Source organism: Musa acuminata, chromosome BXJ2-9 (genome assembly GCF_036884655.1).
Source record: "Musa acuminata AAA Group cultivar baxijiao chromosome BXJ2-9, Cavendish_Baxijiao_AAA, whole genome shotgun sequence".
Taxonomy (NCBI): domain Eukaryota; kingdom Viridiplantae; phylum Streptophyta; class Magnoliopsida; order Zingiberales; family Musaceae; genus Musa; species Musa acuminata.
This window is the reverse complement of record NC_088346.1, coordinates 194,659-216,255: the sequence shown is the minus strand read 5'-3', so window position 1 is coordinate 216,255 and position 21,597 is coordinate 194,659. Positions and strand designations below refer to the sequence as shown.

General features: G+C 42.0%; 3 protein-coding genes across 4 annotated transcripts; all 3 read right to left on the bottom strand.

The window, feature by feature from the left end:
- Positions 1-34: 34 nt before the first annotated feature.
- LOC135622236 (large ribosomal subunit protein eL43z) lies at positions 35-2,763 on the bottom strand. Its single transcript, XM_065123882.1, has 5 exons — positions 2,647-2,763; positions 1,534-1,573; positions 1,362-1,450; positions 514-596; positions 35-427 (listed from the first exon to the last, which is right to left on the bottom strand). The coding sequence occupies exons 1-5, from the start codon at positions 2,647-2,649 to the stop codon at positions 364-366; spliced, it is 279 nt and encodes a 92-aa protein (XP_064979954.1). The 5' UTR covers positions 2,650-2,763; the 3' UTR covers positions 35-363.
- A 669-nt stretch (positions 2,764-3,432) lies between these two features.
- LOC103996555 (leucine-rich repeat receptor-like serine/threonine-protein kinase BAM3) lies at positions 3,433-7,439 on the bottom strand. The gene is made up of 2 exons (XM_009417471.3): positions 4,483-7,439; positions 3,433-3,947 (listed from the first exon to the last, which is right to left on the bottom strand). Exons 1-2 carry the CDS (start codon positions 7,079-7,081, stop codon positions 3,610-3,612), a joined length of 2,937 nt encoding a protein of 978 aa, XP_009415746.2. The 5' UTR covers positions 7,082-7,439; the 3' UTR covers positions 3,433-3,609.
- Positions 7,440-12,180: 4,741 nt separating this feature from the next.
- LOC135623508 (wax ester synthase/diacylglycerol acyltransferase 11-like) lies at positions 12,181-15,115 on the bottom strand. Of its 2 annotated transcripts, XM_065126561.1 has the most exons (8): positions 14,617-15,115; positions 13,742-14,341; positions 13,587-13,653; positions 13,404-13,501; positions 13,108-13,320; positions 12,802-12,856; positions 12,637-12,704; positions 12,181-12,474 (listed from the first exon to the last, which is right to left on the bottom strand). In XM_065126561.1, exons 1-8 carry the CDS (start codon positions 15,019-15,021, stop codon positions 12,322-12,324), a joined length of 1,659 nt encoding a protein of 552 aa, XP_064982633.1. In that variant the 5' UTR covers positions 15,022-15,115; the 3' UTR covers positions 12,181-12,321. The 2 variants fall into 2 exon arrangements, with proteins under 2 accessions (XP_064982633.1, XP_064982632.1); XM_065126560.1 differs by lacking the exon at positions 12,802-12,856 and having other exon boundaries at positions 12,183-12,474; positions 12,637-12,774; positions 14,617-15,113.
- Between the last annotated feature and the right edge of the window lie 6,482 nt (positions 15,116-21,597).

The window sequence follows — 21,597 nt, the reverse complement described above, 5'->3', positions numbered from 1 at the left end:
TAATGACACGTGCAAGACTGTCAATAATACCTCATCAGAAAAGAGCAAATGCCTCGATATCACTTTTTAACCCCTATAAAGTACCAACCAAGTTTGGAGATGCAAATACAATGATGCAAAAGTAAGTAACACACAATTGTTCTCTTAAGCGGAAGAGAGGAAAGAGCCACAAGAAAGAAACAAGCCCTGCCCTTACTACAAATGAAGCAGCAAAGCAAGCTCGCAATTCAAATGCCTCGATGATAAGACAAATTCGACTACATACATATATTGTCCAAAGCATCAACCCTCCTCAAGAATATGGCTAAGCCACAAACTATTTTAACTTTGTCAAGCACGCATTTCTACACCTGTTTGTGTGTATCACGCTTCAGTTTGTTCCCTCAACCGACGAATGGTGCTCCTCACAGTAACAGCACTAGCGGTGCTACAATCATCATCATGGGTCCAAGTTCCGAATGAGAAGAATAGCATAGTCAATTAGCTACTACAATGACACAATATAACACTTACTTCAAGGTATAGGCCCCACCGGCCTTGACCTTCCCACAATCCTTGCATCCCCAGATCCCCACTGCTTTTCTTTTCACAGCATACTGAAAATTCAGAAAAGAGTGTGAAGATACTTCGGTCGGTCAGCAGGAGCAATAAAATTCATGGAAGAGAGTGTAGAAGACAAAATGAAACACTATTACAGGAAACTGATGATGCAACTTAGTCTATATTATCAGAGAAGATAAACTTGCTTGAAGCCAATAATAACATTATCAATTTATACAAAATAATTAGGCGCACTCAAATATACTCGATCCACTATGGATGCATCTACATTAATATCACAAGAGCACAAACAAATTGTAGGTGCAAGCATATCCAAGCCAACAAGGGCATCAAATTATCACACGAATTGTAGGGCAGAAAAGAAATATCCCAACATATTGATTCACACAAATTCATACAACGTTAACCATAAAGTGAACATCTCGATATAAGATGTTAGGCTGATCAAACTAGGCACCACAATAGTCAAGGAACCATACTTTTGAGAAAACTCTTCATGATAACAATGTCCCACATGATACATCCAATAATCACAATCCATGAACAAACCACATCAACCAGCTAAATGGAAACAAGTAGGTCTTAAGACAACATAACACAAGCTAAGACAAAACTTATCTTCTAGCATGAAATTTGGAGGACATGACATGTACTGAATTATATAATCCAAATAAGAAAAAAAAAAGTCTACGAATTTAAATTTCATTGATGTGTCTCGGAGAGGATCAATGTAGAGTTTAATCAACTCAATTATTTTATGACTAGTATGTGAAATGAACCAAAATTAAAAGAAGTCATACCTTTCCACAGAACTCGCAGAAATACTTTGCATGTTGTGAAACTTCCATTTTCTTAATTTGTTTGCGCAAACTAGCACCATATCTGGTACCTGAAGCCAAGAAATGCAGATTCACAATATGTCTCCTGGGGGGGGTAAAAGGAATCATTAAGAAAGATCCGGGTGTAGCATACCATATTTTCCAACAATTCCAGCCTTCTTGGTGCGCTTAGTCTGCACTCAAGTCGAACAAAAACAAGTCAAATCATCAGGAGAAAAAATATCAACTTTCAAATATTCAGTCATAATTTTATAGTCCATACCAGGTACTACCTGATGCCAATCACCAGAAAAGGTGTAGAACCCACATGACTAGAAATGGCCACTACAAGAACTATGGTGAACAGACAATAAGTAACATATGGCTTATAGACTAATTATAAAAAAGTTTCTGCTGGGAGATCCTAATGGTTAGTGCACTATTGCATGATTATTGGGTCTCAGGTACGAGTCCATGTGTAAACATCTTTTATATGCTCTTTAATCTAATGAAAGGAATCCTTTTAAAAAAAAAAGACAAATGATTGATAGAAAAAAATGTGAAGGAAAACTGCTTAATTTGCCTTGAATTCCTACATTTTGTCTAGACTCTCAAAATCCAACATATTCCCCTCTAGTGATGCCACTTCAAAACTTTGGCTTCTACAGGATCAAATGATCAGAATCAGAGTCAGGATGTCTAAAGTAACTAATATTCATATAGTTTTTCAAAAGCTCCAACAATTACCATGGAAGTTTCATACATAGGAAAATGTGTGGTTAAAGAAGATTCTTGCAATTGCAGAGGCTCACTATCTCAGGAAAAATGCAGAGGCTCGATCTCTTAGATATCTATGATACTCACCCGGATTCAGCTTTACTGAATCTAAAATTCAGCAACTTTTAAAAGTATGAAGCTAAAACATAAGATTAATTTCCTACGAATATCTTCTGTCAAGCCCCCTAGTTTTCTTTTACCGCATCCAATCACAAAAGCTACATCAAACGAAGAATTCTCACGCCTCCTTCTTAACACAATCAACATGTCCTTGTCATTTTCTTGTGAACTCCTGCTATCCTAAGCATCTATCGGTACACCGTCCTCACCAAAAACAGATCACAGACCTAAGAGAAAAGCAAGCTTCGTATGGAGCGCCCAAGATCGAGATCAAACAAGTGTAACAACGATGTCAAGACAGAAGCAACTATAGGAGCAGAAAGAAATCGAACGAGAGCACGAAGCTGAGGGAAGAGATGAAAGAGCGCACCATCGTGCCGAGACACCGGAGGCCTATTCGCTTCCGCGAGAAACCTTAACGACGAAACTAACGCCCCGCACCGCTCGCGGCCGCTTCCGATTTATAGCGAAACCCTAATCGATCCGATATGTGCGTCGATACAACATCTCAGCCGTCAGTTACCGAAATCTAGTCGTCGATGTCTCACACGAATTTTGAAGTAAAATATTGAGATAAAAATTTAATAACGTCCATGATTAATTAATTAATTAATTATCTTGAAATTTTAGATTCTATTTATGTTAACAAAAGTGACAGGTGATTGATCCGTTAGCACTCTCCACACGACCGAGTTGCTTATTAATACATGGCCACGTAAGCAGTGTGGTTAAACAAGTTTAAGGGTCCAATAGTTTCTTACCAATCTAACAAACATATATAACGGCTTAACGATTATGATTGAATCTCGTACGTCCCTCTATTATTAAATAGACTTCGATTGCTTAATATAACACAAAATAATTTATGTCAACTTATTTAACTATATATATATATATATATCATTATATCATGAAAAAAGAGCTGCTGCCTTGCCTTGGCTATGAAGCTGACTCTGGTGGTAAGAGATCCATCCAAGTGAAAAGATGATTATTCAATAATGAAGCTCAAGTGTTACTATTAGACTGAATGTAGATTCGTTTTGCATCAAATATGTGAAACCAATTAACTAGTAATATTGATAGGAGATTAAACAATTTAGCCAGTTGTATCAAATTCGTAAGTTAATTGTCCAATTAAATCAGATACTTGATATATATACTGTAGTGTCATTTGGCTGCAAAATGCTTCGTCCCGTCACTAAAAATGAGCTCAAAGAAAATTGTCTCCTTAGGGGTGTTACAAAAGTAAATGATTATGCACACAAATCTACTCCAATCTTGACCAGAAGCCACGAACATGACTAGTGTCAAGTCAACAGAAGCCCAAGGCAAGTCAGTGTGCCCGAGCATAGTGTGACTGCTTTGTCTGTTCGAGCATTTGGACGACCTCCCTCATCTTGGGCCTCTCCACACTGTGCTCTTGGACGCAGAGCATGGCGACGAAGAATACCTGCATCGCCTCCTCCATGGGGACATCGATCAGCCTGCGGTCCATGATGTTGACCACCCCTTCTTTGTGCCAGTTGGTGTTCATCCTCGCCCACTGCACTATATCCAGTCCTTCCTCTCCCAAGTCCCCCACTGGCCTCTTGCCGGTGATGAGCTCCAAGAGGACAACCCCGTAGCTGTAGACATCACTCTTCTCATCCACCTTCAACGTGTATGCATACTCTGCTCAACAAGAACAAACCGAAATGAGCATGCGATAATTCAAGAGAGTTAGTTGTCTTCTACATATACACACACACACACACACAGAGAGAGAGAGAGAGAGAGAGAGAGCTTGGAATAAAGATTTGGTAAATGGAACAATGATGGGGGTGGGTCAAAAAAAAAAAAAAAAAAGTGTAGTTGTACTGAAAGCGAACTGAGCATGGGATTCCAAGGCGGCAGCAGCAGGGTGGGAGGAAGATAAAGCGAAAGGAGGGCAGATGCTGCTTGCTTTCTTTGAGTTGGGGCCTTGCGGCTCTCCTCCTCAGGACTGCAGCAGATAAAGCAGCTGTCTCATTGCTTTGGACCACGCCACACTGTACAATATCCATTGTATCTTCTTCATCAAAAGACTAACCAGAGAAGATGCAGAGATGCCGTTCTTTCTCCTCAAAGAAAAGAATCGGTTCCTGTGCTTACGAATCTATCCGATCGTAATGCCAGCTGAAAACATGCATCTAAGATTGATGTAAGGTTCCGTAAGGGTTGAGGATACCTGGCGCAATGTAGCCGTAAGAACCAGCAATGGCTGACATGCATTCGGAGGCGCCTGTGTCCCTCAAGTACTTGGCCAGGCCGAAATCTGCAACATGAGCTTCGAAATCTAAATCCAGCAAGATGTTGTTGGACTTGACATCTCTGTGGAGAATCGGAGGGCAGCAGTCGTGGTGCAGGTAGCTCAGTCCCCTGGCTGCCTCCGTTGCGATCCGAAGTCTCATTGGCCAATTCAGATACCCACCTCTCTTCCCGTGGAGTGCTTCTCCCAAGCTCCCATTGTGCATGTACTCGTACACCAGTAGGTTCGTCTCCTTGTTCGAGCAGAAGGCGAGCAAGCGCACGATGTTCCGGTGCCTGATCTTGCCCAGAGTCTGCACCTCTGCAGACAATCCGTTGTCGTGCGTGGAACCCTTGCCGATCCCCAGCAATCTCTTCACCGCAACCTGCTCACCGTTGGGCGTCGTTCCTCTGTACACGATCCCTGCTCCTCCTCTGCCGATGACGCAGTTCTCTTTGAGGCACTCGACGATGTTTTCGCTCGTGAATTCCAGCTTCTGGAATGCTGTCAGCTTCCATGACCTGGAGTTCCTCTTCATCATCGACTGAGTCTTGATGGCCACCGTGATTGCGAAGACTAAGGAGCATGTTAACAGACCCAGCGCGAAGAGGAGCTTGAGCTTTCCAGGGAGCTGGGATTTGACTCCGTGATGCTGGTCTTTGGATGATGAGCTGCATGGATCTGAAGCTGATCGACAGAGCCGGGGGTTGGCGAGGAAGGACGAAGCATTGAAGTAGGCGAACTGGCCGGTTTCCGGTATCCTGCCGGAGAAGTCATTATGCGAGAAGTCTGCAGAAGTGAGGCTCTTCATGCTTCCGATATCTTGCGGGATGCTCTCACTCAGGTGATTCCATGACAGGTTTAGATAGCTCAGCACTCGAGCTTGAGATAGTCGAGCTGGTATCGGTCCGATGAGCTCGTTCTGGCTGAGGTCCAAGTACGTGACCGAGATGCAATCACCAATCTCAGGGGGAATTCCACCGGAGAAGTTGTTCCTGCTCACGTCTATCTTGAGAACATGCTTAAGAACACCCAGCTGAGACGGCAGCTCCCCGGTGAACTGGTTGCCGCTGAGAAGAAGCATCTGCAGCGACGAGAAGTTCCCGATAGAGGACGGAAGGGGCCCGGAGAGGCGGTTGTTGGAGAGATTCAATTGGACGAGCTTCGCAGGCTTCTTGGCGGTCTCTTCCGCCATGGCTCCGGTGAGGTAATTGTTCTGCAACTCCAGCAGAGACAGCTCCGGTAGGTAGAGGAAACCCTTTGGAAGAGACCCAGTCAAGTAGTTCTGCCCCATGCGGACCCTCAAGAGCGTCGTGCAATCTCCGAGATCATCCGGCAGTGAACCGAAGAGGAAATTTTTGAGCAGGATCAGTATCTCTAGCTTCCTGCCATAGCAGAGGAATCTCGGGACCGATCCAGTGAGCTTGTTGGTGGAGAGATCGACCTCTCGGAGCCTGCCATTTCGCCCTAGCTCGGCCGGGATCGCACCGGTGAAGTTGTTCTGCCACAGCTTGAGGACCTCCAGATTTGGCAGCTCGGCGACGAACCTTGGAATCTCGCCATGAAACCGGTTCATGAACATGTGCAGCAAGCTGAGCTGATGCAGCTCCGCGAACTCCTTCGGGATCTCGCCGGTGAGTGCGTTGTTGGAGATGTCGAGGTACCGCAAGCTGCTCAAGTTGCCGAGGTGGGGAGGGATGGTGCCGGTGAGCTGATTCGTCTGCAGGAAGAGCGTGTCCAGCTTCTTGAGATTTCCCAGTTCCGGTGGGATCTCCCCCTCCAACCCACAGCTCGAGAGGTCGAGATGGACGAGATCGATCAAGCTCCCGAGTTCGGCCGGAATTCCGCCATCGAACTCATTGTAGTAGCCCAAGTAGAGCTGCTTCAGCGTGGTGACATTACCCAACTCGGGAGGTATGAAGCCGCCAAGATCATTCCCTGCAACTGAGAGGTAGCTCAAAGCCCTGAAACCTCCATAGGCCGCGGGGATCGTGCCGGAGAAGTAGTTCCCTCCGAGGTCTAAATGCCGGAGCTTCGGGAGCTTGGAGAGGCCGACAGGAAGAGCCCCGAAGAAGTCATTGTTGTACGCGTCCAAGACTTCCAGTTCCGCCATGTACGAGAAGCTCCAACTCAAGGTGCCGTTGAACTGGTTGTTGGAGACGTTGAGATGCCTGAGGCCCGCGAGCTTCCCGACACTGGACGGGAACAGACCGGAGAGGCTGTTTCCGGCGACCGAGAGGTAAGTAAGGCCTTTCAGCTCTCCGATCACCGGGGAGAGGGAGCCGGAGATGTTCAAGTTGGACAAATCGAGCGCGAGGACCACATGCATGGCCGCGTCGCAGCGGACGCCATCCCATGCGCAAAGCGATGCATGGTTGGACGGGTTCCAGCTGGGGAGAAAAGACTCTGAGCTGTGGAAGGACCGCTTGATGGAGATCAGGACGGAAGCTTGTTTCCTTAGAGAGGCAGTGGAAGGAGGGGTGAGGGAAAGCAGGAGAGAGGAGAGCAAGAGAAGGGCTCTTGCAGTGGGAGTAGCCATGGAGGGGGCTTCTGAGAAAGAGGAGAAGAAGGGATTAAATTCAGAGAGAAGAAGAGGGGCTTCAGAGAGAATCCAAGAAGGTGAAGTCCTGCTTCTTCTCTTTCTCTTCTTTTTTGGTATATAAAAGCTTGAAAGCTCCCAAGTGTATTAAAGTGGACACACTGCACTGTTTGCTCAGGAATCCCTGGTGAAGCCTCCCAAGATTGAGTGCTGCTTTTGCCTCACAAACGTCTCATGCAATGCAATCCTCGCTTCCCTGCTCGGAGAAAACAATGCAGTCAACTGGTCTTCCCTGAGCTTACTGTCAAGATAAAGGCTCAGGCATCAGGAGGAGACAGAAAAGGATCACAACCGGTTGCACTCTGTGCTTAAAGCTGCTCATATAAGGTGGTTTTAAGTCATCCGGGAATAATGTAGAATCCTAGGTTAGCTCTCGTTCCGTAAGAATTATTATGGACTTCAAGCTGCATATTTACCAATTATGATTTGACAAAGATGATAAAAGCAATGAATAAAGACTGCTGAAGGCTAGTTTCATCTAGGAAGTCACAAATGGAACAAGTCTTGGGAAAACAATGCATGTTATGTTGATTCAAGCTAAAAAAAAAGAGAAAGTGAGAGGGGGGGGGGTGGCTGTGCAGTGAGGAGAAGGCAGCTTGATTTGTCTGGGATGAGCAGGTAAAGCTGAAAAGAGGAAGTAGCGGTTTCCTTAGGAGACCAAAGTGTAGTAACATCAAGGAATGCAATGTCTTAACCAGGGGAACAAAAGCAGTTTGCTGATACATATGGATTCAGATAACTGTGGAGTGTGAGGGGACAATATAGAGCATGCTTTTCAGATCATTACAGAAATATATCTCACCAACATTTGATACAACAAATGCTGAAAGTGTTTGTTAGATGCAAGTAGGATATAAGCGCAATTTGCAGAAGAAGAAAAGAGTGGCAAGAATCCATGCAAGGGAATCTGATAGGACTTCATGTTTCCATTGAATGCCAGGGAAGATGCTTGCAGCACACTAAAACTACATTGCATTCCATGTGTCGGAAAATGTTGCATGATCCTAGGCTTTGTGCAGAGTCAAGCAACCATCAAAGCCTTCTTTAGCTGCTGCTGGCCTCAGCCTCTGCTGACAGTAACTGATGATGTTAATGGTGGGAATGTAAAGACAAAAGGACTCAGAGTTCAATGACCAGACAACTGTTTGGTGAAAACCATGCACAACTGCATGCTTGCTTGAATGCAATGTCGAATGCTACCAGTGTCACACTGGTCCAAGATATGTCCCTGATAGGTTAGAATGCGATCGATCAATGGTTCTCTTTCTACTTTTTTTAGTGGTAGGCAGTAGAGGGAGCACTTCATTTTACCTACTGCTCCACTGTTATTCCACTGCAGAAGTAGAAATTGTATTATGCATGGTAGTAGTCTTTCCAATATTCCTTTTATTCATTGAAATGAGGCAAACGAGTTCTTTTTCTTTTTCTTTCTCTCCAAGAAGGGGACAACACAAGAGATCATAAGCAGGACACTTGGAAAGGGATGGATCACTGCAGAAATAGAGGACAAGCCAGCAACATGTTCCCACCATCCTGTAATTGGAGATTCAACTTGACCTTTCATTGATGCTCGTCTAAGACAAAACTTGGACTACTCTTGCCTACCACCCTATTCTTGTGCTTGGGAAAATTTTTATCCAGTGATGCACCTAAAAACTTTAAAAATACTAAATTATAATTTTTTATTTTAATCTTTTACTATATTATCAAGTCACTCCTATTATTCTTTTTCTCATCTTAGTTTCTTCAGTTTCGAGGTTCCTTTTGGTTGCTTGCTTACATATGATTATGTGGCCAAGTACATGAAGAATCATAGGGTGTTCGACTTGCAGTGTTGGACCTGATCTGTAGGGTGTTCCACCTGATCCTCAAATTAGCTAATGTGATAGATTAAAAAAATAGAAAGTATAATATTTGATACCATCTTCCCCCATCATATAGATAAATATATAACATACTAGTATGTTTAGTTATCTCGATGTCCCTTTCGAGTAATATACAATCGGGATTATTTAGTATTTATGTTTAAATGAAAATTAGTTTTATTATTATGATCCCATCATGATTTGATTCTCATTGTATAGATTTTTGAATATCACAATATATGCAACACGTAATATAAAATGAGAAAAAATTAATAAATAATAATAAGTAAAAAGAGTGTATATCGTGTCACACGTGCTATCACTTATGTGATTGGCTTGCAAAACACCTATAATTAGCAATCTCTCACTTGACTTAAAGTCAATCACCTATATGTCTGATCCTCTTCAAACCCATGTGACCCTCAAAGACAATATGAGACAACGATTTTATCAGTGTATTTGCAATACTATATTCGGATAAAACTCTTTCCACTATAACATCTCCATAGGCCATGAAATTTATGATCAAGTGGAACTTCCTTAGGATGTGCTTGGACTTCTAATGAGACCTGGGTTCCTTTGCTTGAGCAATTGCCCCATTATTGACGTAATATAAGAGAATCGACTCCTTGCTGCTTGGCACGACTCCTAGATCTATGATAAACTTCTTCATCCAAACTCTCTCTTTTGTTGCTTATGTTGCAATAATGTACTTTGTCTTTGTGGTCGAGTCAGTAATAGTATCTTGCTCGGAACTCTTCCAGCATACTACTCTTCTATTTAGGGTAAGCACATACCCTTACTTATACTTACTATCATCGATATTAGACTAGAAACTCGAGTTCATGTAGCCCTTAACCTTAAAGCTATTTCCTCTATATACCAATAAAAGATCTTTAGTACTTCTTAAGTACTTAAGGATGCATTTTACTGCATTCCAATCTTCCAATAAAAGATCTGCTCGTAACACTTAAAGAGTATGTGACATAGCATATATGATAGATCTTATCGCCGAGGTGTGGGTATCCTATCCATGTCTGTCCTTTCTTTAAGAGTCTTTGGGGGCATACTCCTAGAAAATGATATCTCATATCTCATCGGTATAAGACATCTCTTGAAATTTTTTATATCAAACCTTTTGACAACGGTGTCTATATACTTAGATTGGGACAAGTCAAGCATCGTCTTGGATATATTTTTATAAATCCAAATCCCTAAGATATATGGTGTTTCCCTTAAATTCTTTATGGGGAGCATTTCTATATTATTCTTAATGATCAGGATATCATATACATATAACACCAAGAAGGTGATAACGCTCTCACTTATGTTCATGTATACACAAGACTCATTTGTTCTTAACGAAGTCATAAGATTTGATCACCTCATCAAACCTATGTTCTAACTTTGGGAAACTTGCTTTAGTCCATCGATGGACTTAAGCAACTTACACATCTTATTTGGACTTTCTTTGGACACAAATCCCTTAGGTTGTATTGTATATGCTAGTCATAGGTGCCCAGCAAGCCAATCACGTGAGTGATGGCACGTGTGACTTGATACAAAATCTTTTTACTTATTATATTTTGACATATATCACTTTATAACTATTGTATATATGCATATATATTGTGATACTCTTGGATTTGTGCAATGAAAATCGGATCGTGATGAGATCACGATAATGAGATCGATTCACCTTTAAACACATATTCTAAACAATCCCGGTCATAGATTACTTGAGAGGGACATCGTGATAACCAGATAGACTGGTGTGCTATACACCTGTCCATATAATGGATGTCGATGATCTCATAACTGCTCGTGTAGGGACACTAGGGATACAATACAAGTGCTCATTGGAGAATGAGTTCACTGATTGATCCACTTATGAAATGCTGGATGGTTGATGATGTCTTATTATCAGACAGTGATTCCGTAGTCCTAGTGGTGTATCTAGTCCTTAGACTTCAGACACCAAGGATGTCTTGTATGAGTGCTCCACTCTTTGATACCAGACTTATAGGTTTGGCTGTCCTAGATCTAGTACAACTGGTCATTAGGAGTGGTAGTCGACCTTACGAGGGCTATTGAGTATTAATAATGGATCATCCACTCTCGATGTCATGAGAGGAATATCCCATGTGTTCTTGCTCAGACAAATCCCTGGCCAGGGTCATTCGGGTTGAGAGAAAAAGAGTTCTCAAGAAGAATCCGATTAGAGTGAGACTCGAGTAGAAACCGTATGGATCTGACAGCACCATGATCAATATACAGTGTTTGGGATATTAGATGGATGAGGGACTATAGGTACATGGTAACTGAGGACAGACAGGTCCAATGGATTGGATTCCCCTATATCGTCTGGGGACTATGGCATAGTGGCCTAGTACGTCCGTAGTCGATGAGTCACGGCCAGCTCAATATGACTCACGGTCGTTCTAACAGTTAGAAGGAGTTCTAACAAGTATGACTCACGACCAGCTCAATATTAGGCCTAGAGGGTCACACACATATGGTAGGCATTGCGATGAGTAGATGTTCGGATATGATATATCCGACGAAGCCCTTGTCTTATTGGATATCCAATAAGCCCTTGAATTATTGGATCCCACGGACGAGATCCAATAAGAGCCCATGAGAGATTATTGGATAGAGATCCACTAATCTAAAAAACTTGGGTTATTGGATGCAGATCCAATACCCACTAGGGAGCCCTACTGTGTGGATCATCGCTAGAGAGGAGGACGTTTGGCCTCCTTCACCCTATCCTAAAAATCTGTAAGGAAACAAGGATATACGATCTTCCTATGTAACACAATATACTCTATACGCAGTTTTTCTGTTTCGCGGATTTTGCGCACCAATCTTCGCACGACGATGTACATCTCTTTGGGAATCGGGGATTTTGTTTTCTTGTTCTTCCACTACACATGTGATGTCGCCCCCAAGATTTTCCAACAGTATACACCTCCTCCTCAAGATTGTTATTAAGAAATATAATTTTTATGTCTATATAATATATCTCATAAATATAATATTTTACAATAGTCAATAGAATTGGGATGAATTTTAGCATATCTACCCGTGAAAAGATTTTGTTAAAGTCAACATTTTATGTTTGATGATATCCCTTAGCCATTAGTCTTATTTTGTAAATCTTCGTCTTTCCATTTACTTCGATATGATGTTACAGCATAAAAAAAAGTTCACTCGTGCAACTGCACAATTTGCAAGTATCAAAATTAATGAATGTTACAACAACAGTTTGCAGTTTATTCAGTATCAATGTGACATGAGTTCATCGTGCGTACATTATGATTTTTTTGTAGGAATTGCCTCCTTGATGACTTTGAGAGATTCGGCCAAGTCATCCAATAGCTGGTGCGGATATGGTATCGTCGACTCATCTACTGCGACGACTATCTTCATAGTGTTCATGTAACTCTGATAATGCAGCGTCAGAGCCTGTAAATTACCGATGACCACAAAAACGACAAAGCCATAGCTCAGACGCATTCATAGATGAAGAAGCTAAACTTGAAAATGAAACTAATACGTTTGTGAGAAGCGTTTGTGATCATCACACCACCACAAAGTTCAAGAAATGAGTTTACGAGGCAAACTTACATGGGGATGGCCATATACACTGGGAGCAAGGTACAGGATTGGGTGGCCGTAGAAGCTAATTTCATCGACTGGCCCGACAACATTCGAGTAAGAAAATGTGGTGTTAGAGATGAGTCCATAGGTCATATCGGCTCCTCCCTGTAGTTCACAGAGCACAACACACACCTTTGTAAGACCTTCGGATCGAACTCCACGAGGACGGCGAAAGCAAAGCAGCATCCTATAATTGCAACAATTTTTGCTGATATCATCATAATAAAAGCCCAAAATTTGAAGAACTCATAGCTCATGCATACTGTTTGGAACATTCGAAACCAAGTTTTCTAGTTCGAAACAGGGGAATGAAGTTGGTGGCATTTGTTGATTCATGGAGTTGAAGACATTCTATGAGGTGAGGTGTTAATAAAGTTTCCCGAACTGATATTATGTCAGGTATAATGAATTCCCATTCTTTGGTATAATAAACCTCACCTTGACCCCAAACATTTTGATCAAGAAAGTGGCACATCGATACGCTAACACAGCCTGCAAAGAGTTCTTCTTCCTGTCCACAGCTGCCTTTCCCTTGCGGACGTAGTCGAGGGGATCTTCGTACATCGCAATCGGAAATGGCAAGATGACATAGCTGATCAAATTCCCCCACATGACCCCACAATTTTTGCCTGCCATCATCTCTGCTAAATCCTGCTTCTTGTCCAAACAATCAACAGAAGCATATGGAGAGATCTCCCCCCATTAATCACAAATCATTCAAGGTAGACTCTTACATGAATCTCAAGCTTTGGTCTCATGTTGATAATCATGGCTGACCGGAGTCGGGTGCTCGCCTTGAGGAGCTGCTGCTTCTTCCCATCATTAGTCTCACCTAGTTAGAACATGCACAACAAATCTTCGAATAGAACACTGAAACCAAATATGTTGATGAATAGACCGCTGAATGATCGTTTTACCATGCCTTCTGTGGAGGTAGCGAGAGATTCCGGCAGATGTGACACCCACAAGTACATCATTTACGGTCTGCGAGGGACACCCAACACTAGCAGCTGTCAGTTTAGATAGGTAGGAGCTGTCTCAGAGACCACAGAGATGGAGAAGGTGAGCTTACACAGTGCATGGAGTTCTTGATGTCCTTGACGTCGTCGAGACTCACGGTGCGGTGCACGACGCGCTTGGAGCGGAACTCCACGCCCTCTCCGCCCTTCAACGCCGTCGGGGTGTCCTTCAACCATATGGAAGTGGCGACGAGGACGACGAAGTCGACCAGCGTGTTCCATGAAACGACGAGAACGGTCCAGATGTAGAGGAGCAGAGCGAGGGGGGACGCGGAGGTCGGAGGTGGAGGCGGCGGCGGTCGGGATTCGGGTAGGGTGGGGAGGGAGGTGGGGTCGGCGGTGCGGCGAGTGCAGGCGAGGAGAAGGGAGATGAGGGAGGCGCCGTCTCCGAGGGAATGGTGGATGCGGAAGACGGCCACGGCGGCGGCCTCGGATGTGGGGATGTTGAGGAGGTGCAGCTCCCAGAGGGGGCGGGAGGAGTTCATGGGGACGGTGGTGAGGGATGCCACGTAGTCCTCCACCAGCTGGTCCGGGGAAGCGGTGTCGGAGGAGGAGCTCTCCGGGTGGAGGTCGGGGACGACGACGTGGTCGTCGACGTCCACTTTTGTCGGTTTCCACCTCAACGTCGTCCCCTCGCGGTCGTCGTCGCTCACCTGCTCGTTTCCATTCGCGGATTAGGTCGTTGATGAAAGTTCCAAACCCGGTAATCGATACGGATTCGAATCCGACAAGCCTATGAACATGATGTGACATGGATCCATTACGATCATCAAAAAGCACTCAACTCCCGGTCTACCTTCTTTACCGTTGGGTGGAAAGATGAGGCCCGCAATATGGCTTGCTGCCTTCTCCAATAGCAAGGTGGGTCAGTCCGAAAGCACTGCCCTTAGAGTGCGTCAACACAAAGCGAGAAAATAGACGGCGTTACCTGGACGCTGGAGAAGCGGGGGTGGCGGGCAAGCGTCGCCTCCAGGCCGGCCTTGATGATGGCGACGTCGAGGGGCTTGCCGAACCCAAGAATAGCGATGATGTAGCAGTTCGTGTGCTCCTGCCGGAACACCAGACCCGCGGGGCTCACCGGCTCCTCCTTTACTTGATCTCCTTCCTTCTCCTCCGCTCTTCCACTTTGACAGCAGCTGCTGCTGTTGCTTCTCGAGATCTTTAGCGATAGCTGCGGCGTGCTCTCCGATTCCATGGCTACCTTCTCGTGTGGCTGCTGCTTTGGAGGATTTGGATCTCGAGTTGACAGAGACAGAGAGATCTGCTTGGGCACAAAGGAGGTGGACTTTTGACTTGTTCCTTGGACGGCTCCTTCATCTCCGATCGATGGCATACTTATACACTCCGATTGATTGACATTTTGTCCTCTTGACCGTATTTTTGGGCTCCTCTCGACAAGATTTCTTCCCTTATATGTCCTTAGAATCGATTAAGGCGTATTAAGCCTTGGGGGTTGGGGGACACAAATTGTCAAGCGTGCCTCATAAATATAATTGACATTAATACTCGTTCTCAAATACTAAGGATTTTATATAATATAAATCCTTAAATAAAAGTAGCTCAAATTAGTGATTGAGGACCACTTATTGTAGTGGTTAATCGGAATCTTTGTAAGGGATATTAATAAAAAAGAGTTGTATAAGGAAGATTTTAATATTTGAAGGTCCATACATGCTATGTTAAAAATAATTATATTGTAATTATTTTTTTCTTTATCACACTAATAATCCAAATTAAATAAATTAACTTCCTTATTCCTCTCTCTATAAATATGGGATTTTTCTACCCAACAAAAGTGTCATAAATATTCCTACCAAATTAAATAAATGCACATTATAATAGATTCCTTGATTATATATTAAAAAAAATGAGAGAGATGCTGGATTAAGAAATAGAATGTCATTCCAGATTCATATAAAAAAACCAAAAATATTAATTTCCACCTGTTTTTTTTTCTAATATTATTAAATTATGAAAACACATGTAAAATCATCATAATTATATTTATAGTATAATCAAATATTTGTTCATATGAAATTATCGAGTTAGGTTTTTTGTGAGAATGGAGGAAGTGTGATGAATGAGGATACCTGATATTATTCTTCTAGGTTTTGAAAATTATGTATCCCATCAAATATCTAATCATTACCATATGATATGACTATTAATTGGTCAATGTGACTATTATTTTTGATTAATTGAGAATTGACACGTAGGATCTAGTCAATGCCTATTGAAACATACCATGAGAAATAGCTTATTAGATACACTATATTAACATACAATTTATATAATTGATATTATAGAAAGTAGTGCCTCTATTATGTTTTCTAGGGTTGGTAAAAATTTTAGATGTCCTAATTCAAACTACTTCGAAGATTTGTAAAACGAGTTTTTCAAGATTATTAATGATCAATTAGGACTTATTTTTATAAATAAATTATATATTTATTTAGATAAGTCAAGATGCATAAAGATAAAACTTTGATGCTTTTAGTTTTTTCTTTTTTCTTTTTATATTTAGGCTTGGTATTTATATGATAGAGTGTGTAAAGGTTTTGATATTTAGGCTTGGTACATGCATTATAATATAATCATACTCATTGTCTATTTCTGATATAAGACTAATGGGATGTTACAATATCCTTACAGTGAATGTTACAATATCCTTATAGTGAACTCAATGACTCTGATACCGAATGTCACGGCTTGGGTCAATAACTTCATTTTGGTCCTTAATCAAAATATTTAAGTTGGAGTTAACATAATACACTCATCAGGCCCATATAAGCCAGATTGAACCCTAACATAGTGCAACTCCATCCATGGGTAGCTCTTTCCTACTTGAGTCATCTCACCCTACCAAATACTAGGTCGGCTTTGATACTAAATGTCACAGTCCGAGTCTGATAAGTCAATTGGCTAATAACTCTATTTTAGTCCTTCAACTATGGACCGCTTAAATTAAAGTTAACATAATACACTTATTAGGCTTATATAAGTCAATCATACTCATTATTTACTTCCGATGTGGGATGGGATATTACAAACGTCATATGGATATTTAGTATATTTGATTTTTCTCATATAGTGATAATTTTAATGTTGATTATAGACATTAGCAAAAGTGTCGAATTAAGTAAAATTTTTATCCCGTTTTTGATATATTTATTGATTTATTGATCTTTAATAATTCCCTTTTGATATCAAAGTTTTCTCTCCCGTAAAAAAGTGATATCATAGTTCAAAAATGACATTTAGCAAGAATGTTATTAGTTATTTCTATAAGATTTATTATAAAAAAAAAGATTATATGGTCCTATATAATTAGGTAAGATATATCATAGATATGATATAGTTATCGATCAATAGAAAGCAAGTCTAACTATGATAAAGTTCCTTTGAAAATAAACTTGATGGGAAGAATTCTAATGTATGTATACGTGGATATGTAGATATGTGGATATACAAACAAGAGGAGACATTATTAAGATATTACGGATCTTCTCTCATCGTCTCTTAACCACGTGAATCAACAATCATGAGAGATTATAGATCTTCTCTCCTCTCTCTTCTTTGTCCTTAATTAATCGCTCAAGTAGTCCTATGAAGGATAGGAAGAGAGAAGAAAGCAAGTATAGTTCTCCTTGTAATTGTTAAGTCTTGATCGAAGTCATTTAAGTATAATTGAATTAGTTTTGGGGCATAACCATGCCAACTTGACTAAAAGCCCATTGGGCTTGAACTAGAGCTAAATTGGGCTTATTAAAAGACTAATTCAGTAATCTAGAGTAGGGTTGGGCGATGGTACCTCCCAGGCAGGAGGTGGTATCGCTAAAGCCCGGGTTCCTAAGATATCAAGTGATGGTACTGTTAGGATCGAGAGCACTAAGAGGGGGGGGGTGAATTAGTGCAGCGGAAATCTTACAGCGATTAAAAACCAAAAGCTGCGTTCGTTCAAAAACTATTAAGATGCAAAAGCAAATTCTCAGTTTGTATCTAAGTGCAGTTTGCGTCTAAGCGCAGATTGCGTCTAAGCGCAGTTTTGCGTCTAAGCGCAGTTTACGTCTAAACTTAGATTTACGTCTAAACACAGTTTTACGTCTAAACGCAGATTTACGTCTAAACGCAGATTTACGTCTAAACGTAGTTTTACGTCTAAACGCAGATTTACGTCTAAACGCAGATTTACGTCTAAACGCAGATTTACGTCTAAACGCAGTTTTACGTCTAAACGCAGATTTACGTCTAAACTCAGATTTACGTCTTAAACTCAGATTTACGTCTAAACGCAGATTTACGTCTAAACGCAGTTTTACGTCTAGACGCAGATTTACGTCTAAACTTTGAAACTTGTTTGTATACTTGCAGAAGGCAGTATGCAGTTGAAATCAAGACGTAAACATGAACTGAGATCTGATGATTGAGCGAGGAAAGCCGATTTACGTCTGAATGCAGTTTTACGTCTAAATGCTGAAACTCGTTCGTAAAATCGTAGAGGAAAGTTTGCAGTTATCAATAGGATCAAAATGTAAGTGTAAACTGCAAAGAAGCTCGTTCGTAAAAGCACGGAAGACAGTTCTGCAGAATCAAACGTAAACGTAAACAGTAATGTATGAAAATACGAATTTACGTCTGAATGCAGATTCGGAAGAACAACACTTAGAACTTGTTCGTGAAAGCGCAGAGAGCAGTAGTAATGAAGGGGGTTTGCAGTAATGATAAAGTGCTCGAAAATAAACGCAAACCAGAGATTTAGAGTGGTTCGGTCAGCCTTGACCTACTCCACTTTTGGCTTCCTCCACCGACGAGGTTGCCGACGTCAACTAGGGGCCTTCCTTCAATAGGCGAAGGCCAAACTGCCCTTTTACAATTTCTCTCCTTTTGACAGGCTCAGGAGACAACCTTTACAGATCCTTTCTCTCCTCTCTTTACAACTCAAAACTTGAAGAACAGAAGGAGAAGAACTTTAGGACTTTACACAAATTTGAGCTCTTAGAATCACTGAAAAGATCAAGAATTCGGTGTGGATCTATGTCTTTTCAGTGCTGAATGGGTGGGGTATTTATAGGCCCCAACCCAATTCAAAATTCGAGCTCAAAACGATCAAATCGATCAAATCCCAGAATTCTGGGATCAGGCGGTTGCACCTCTCGACTGGAGAGGTGGCACCGCCTGGCAGAGCTCGAAGACTGAGCTCTGCCGATTGCTTCTCTCTGCCAGAGCTCGAAGACTGAGCTCGATGGTTGCATCACCTGGCAGAGCTCGAAGACTGAGCTTGGTGATTGCATCACCTGGCAGAGCTCGAAACTGAGCTCGGTGGTTGCATCACCTGGCAGAGCTCCAAGCTGAGCTCAGGCTGATCCACCTCTCTGCCAGAGCTCGAAGACTGAGCTCGGTGATTGCATCACCTGGCAGAGCTCGAGACTGAGCTCAGGCTGATGCACCTCTCTGCCAGAGCTCGAAGACTGAGCTCGGTGGTTGCATCGCCTGGCAGAGCTCGAAACTTGAGCTCTGGCGGTGCTACCTCTTGGCAGAGGAGGTTGCACCGCCCAGTCTAGCTCGAAGACTGAGCTCTGGGCGGTTGCACCTCTCGGCTGGGGCGGTTGCACCTCCCAGCCTCGCAGCCCTGGCGGTTGCACCTCCTGGCTGGGGCGGTTGCACCTCCCAACCCCACAGCCCTGGCGGTTGCACCTCCAGGCTGGAGAGGTGGCACCTCTTCACTATTCCAGCTTACTTGGTTTGGCTCCAAACTTGGTCCAAACCAGTCCGAACTTGGGCCTAATTGGCCCCTACTTGGGTTATAGGATTAACACCTAATCCTAACCCTAATTAACGTGCTAACTATGAATTTAAAGACATTTTCTAAGCTATTACAAAGTCCGCAAGTCAAGACTTCTTCTAGCGAGCTTCCGGCAAACTTCCGACGGTCTTCCGATGAACTCTCGGAAACCATTCTGCGGACTCCCGGCAAGCTCCTAGACTTCACGATTTGTTCTTAGCGAGTTCCAACGAGCTTCTTCGGCAAGCTCCGATCTTTCTCGGCGAGCTCCGCGAACTCCCAACGAATCTTCGGACTTCCGTCGAACTCTCGAACTCGCAACAAATCCTTCGCGCTTGACTCCGACACTTTGTTTCGCTTTATGTCTTCATCGTTATCATAGTTAATCCTGCACAATTAAAACAAAACTTCAATCGAGACAATTAATCCTAAGCAATTAACCAAGTTGTCCGACATGTCATTGGTCCCTCGACGCTTCGTCCGATTCTTCGGCGCATCGTCCTCTCCTGCAGCCTATTGCCCAATCGGCCAGTTGACTCCGCAACTCCGATATCCTTGGCACAATACCCGCTCTTCTTGGCCCGATGCCCGAGTTCACGGCCCGAAGCCTTCTGTCGATACGTCGACCGATCCACCGGCCCGACGTCCAATCTTCTGACATGTTCCTTCGGCACAACATGATTTTCCTGCTTTAATTGTCTCATCCTGATCGAAGCATCCTGCGTCACTCAAAACGCAGATTAAATCATAAACATATATCAAGTAGTTTCATCATCAAAATACGAGATTCAACAATCTCCCACTTTTTGATGATGACAACCACTTGATGACGGAGTTAAACTTAACTCCCGGAGTTTAAACAAACTCCCCCTATCAATATGCCATATTGATAGAACCTTGAATTCAAACTGAATTCAAGTCATTGCAATATTCATCATGAATACTTGCAACACGTCAACATGAACATATGCATAAACTTATGCATCACATGTCATGTCATCAACATACTTTCATCAACATACTTCTCCCCCTTTGTCATCAACAAAAAGGAGAAGTACTACAATCAAGTGTGTGTGATATTGGTTCAACTCATTGCATGAAAAACATAGTATCAAGTTTTATCATCATGCAAGTTTGCTAATATCAACATGAAAAATTACGATGTAAGCTTTTGATATCATAACGCAAACATTTCAAGTGTTTATCAATTGTAGCATTTCATCACATGGTAAGATATCAACGCGTAAAATTACGATACAAGCTCTTGATATCTTAACGCATGATGCAAACATGGCATAATGCAAGTTTGGCAATCATAGCATCAATTCATATATTTCTCACCCTTTGTTATCAACAAAACGGAGAACGATATAAGCAAATTTTAAGCATAAGTGCTTGTAATTATTCATGTCATAACTAGGTTCATGTCATTTTCCAACAGTGAGTGATAGGATATCAATTATACAAACATCTCAAGGAAAACATGACATGGAGATAGCTTTGAAAACTTCTTCCCCTTTTTTTTGTTATTATCTTTTTGCATGAAGGAGGAAGACTATTTGTGATACATGCTATTTGTGAGTTTACTTCGAGTGAAGTTAGAATCGATGAGAGATTAAATCATGCTTCATTTTTACAAGGACCAAGATATGTATGTGAAATAAATCCTTGCAAGTAAAAACACTTTTATCCATATTCATCAAATCCATTTCTCAAAAAATATTTTTCACATGATGTGTGTATGAGAGATGTATTTGCTAGTTAATTACATATGTCAAAAATCAATGATATGAACTAAACTTGATATGACGTATGCTTGTTAAGTTTGGAAGAGAGTGAACTTGATATGTTAGATTCAAGAGAATCCGAAAATGAAATTTGACTCTTTCTTCCATTCGGACAAGGTTTTGCTACAGATATTCAATTACAATCATGAAGGTAAAGCATGCTTGTTATCATGGAAGTTTTGTATTCAAGCACATAATTTTCAACAAGTAATTGTGTAAAATCATTATGCCAATCAAGTGATTCGATCATTCAATCAAGAAGGTTCGAAAAATAATTTTAACACGTTCAATCATTAGGACGTGTTTTTGCCATAGTTTTTCAAATACAATCATAAAGATA

Coding starts and splice junctions, on each gene's coding strand:
- LOC103996555 (XM_009417471.3), bottom strand. CDS start 7,081: ATGGCTACTCCCACTGCAAGAGCCCTTCTCTTGCTCTCCTCTCTCCTG. Junction 3,948..4,482: donor TTACGGCTACATTGCGCCAG/GTATCCTCAACC, acceptor CTTGTTGAGCAG/AGTATGCATACACGTTGAAG.
- LOC135623508 (XM_065126560.1), bottom strand. CDS start 15,021: ATGCCATCGATCGGAGATGAAGGAGCCGTCCAAGGAACAAGTCAAAAG. Junction 13,654..13,741: donor TCAAGAACTCCATGCACTGT/GTAAGCTCACCT, acceptor TGTCCCTCGCAG/ACCGTAAATGATGTACTTGT. Junction 13,321..13,403: donor GACCAAAGCTTGAGATTCAT/GTAAGAGTCTAC, acceptor GACAAGAAGCAG/GATTTAGCAGAGATGATGGC.
- LOC135622236 (XM_065123882.1), bottom strand. Junction 1,451..1,533: donor TGGAATTGTTGGAAAATATG/GTATGCTACACC, acceptor TCTTGGCTTCAG/GTACCAGATATGGTGCTAGT. Junction 597..1,361: donor TCTGCGAGTTCTGTGGAAAG/GTATGACTTCTT, acceptor CTGAATTTTCAG/TATGCTGTGAAAAGAAAAGC.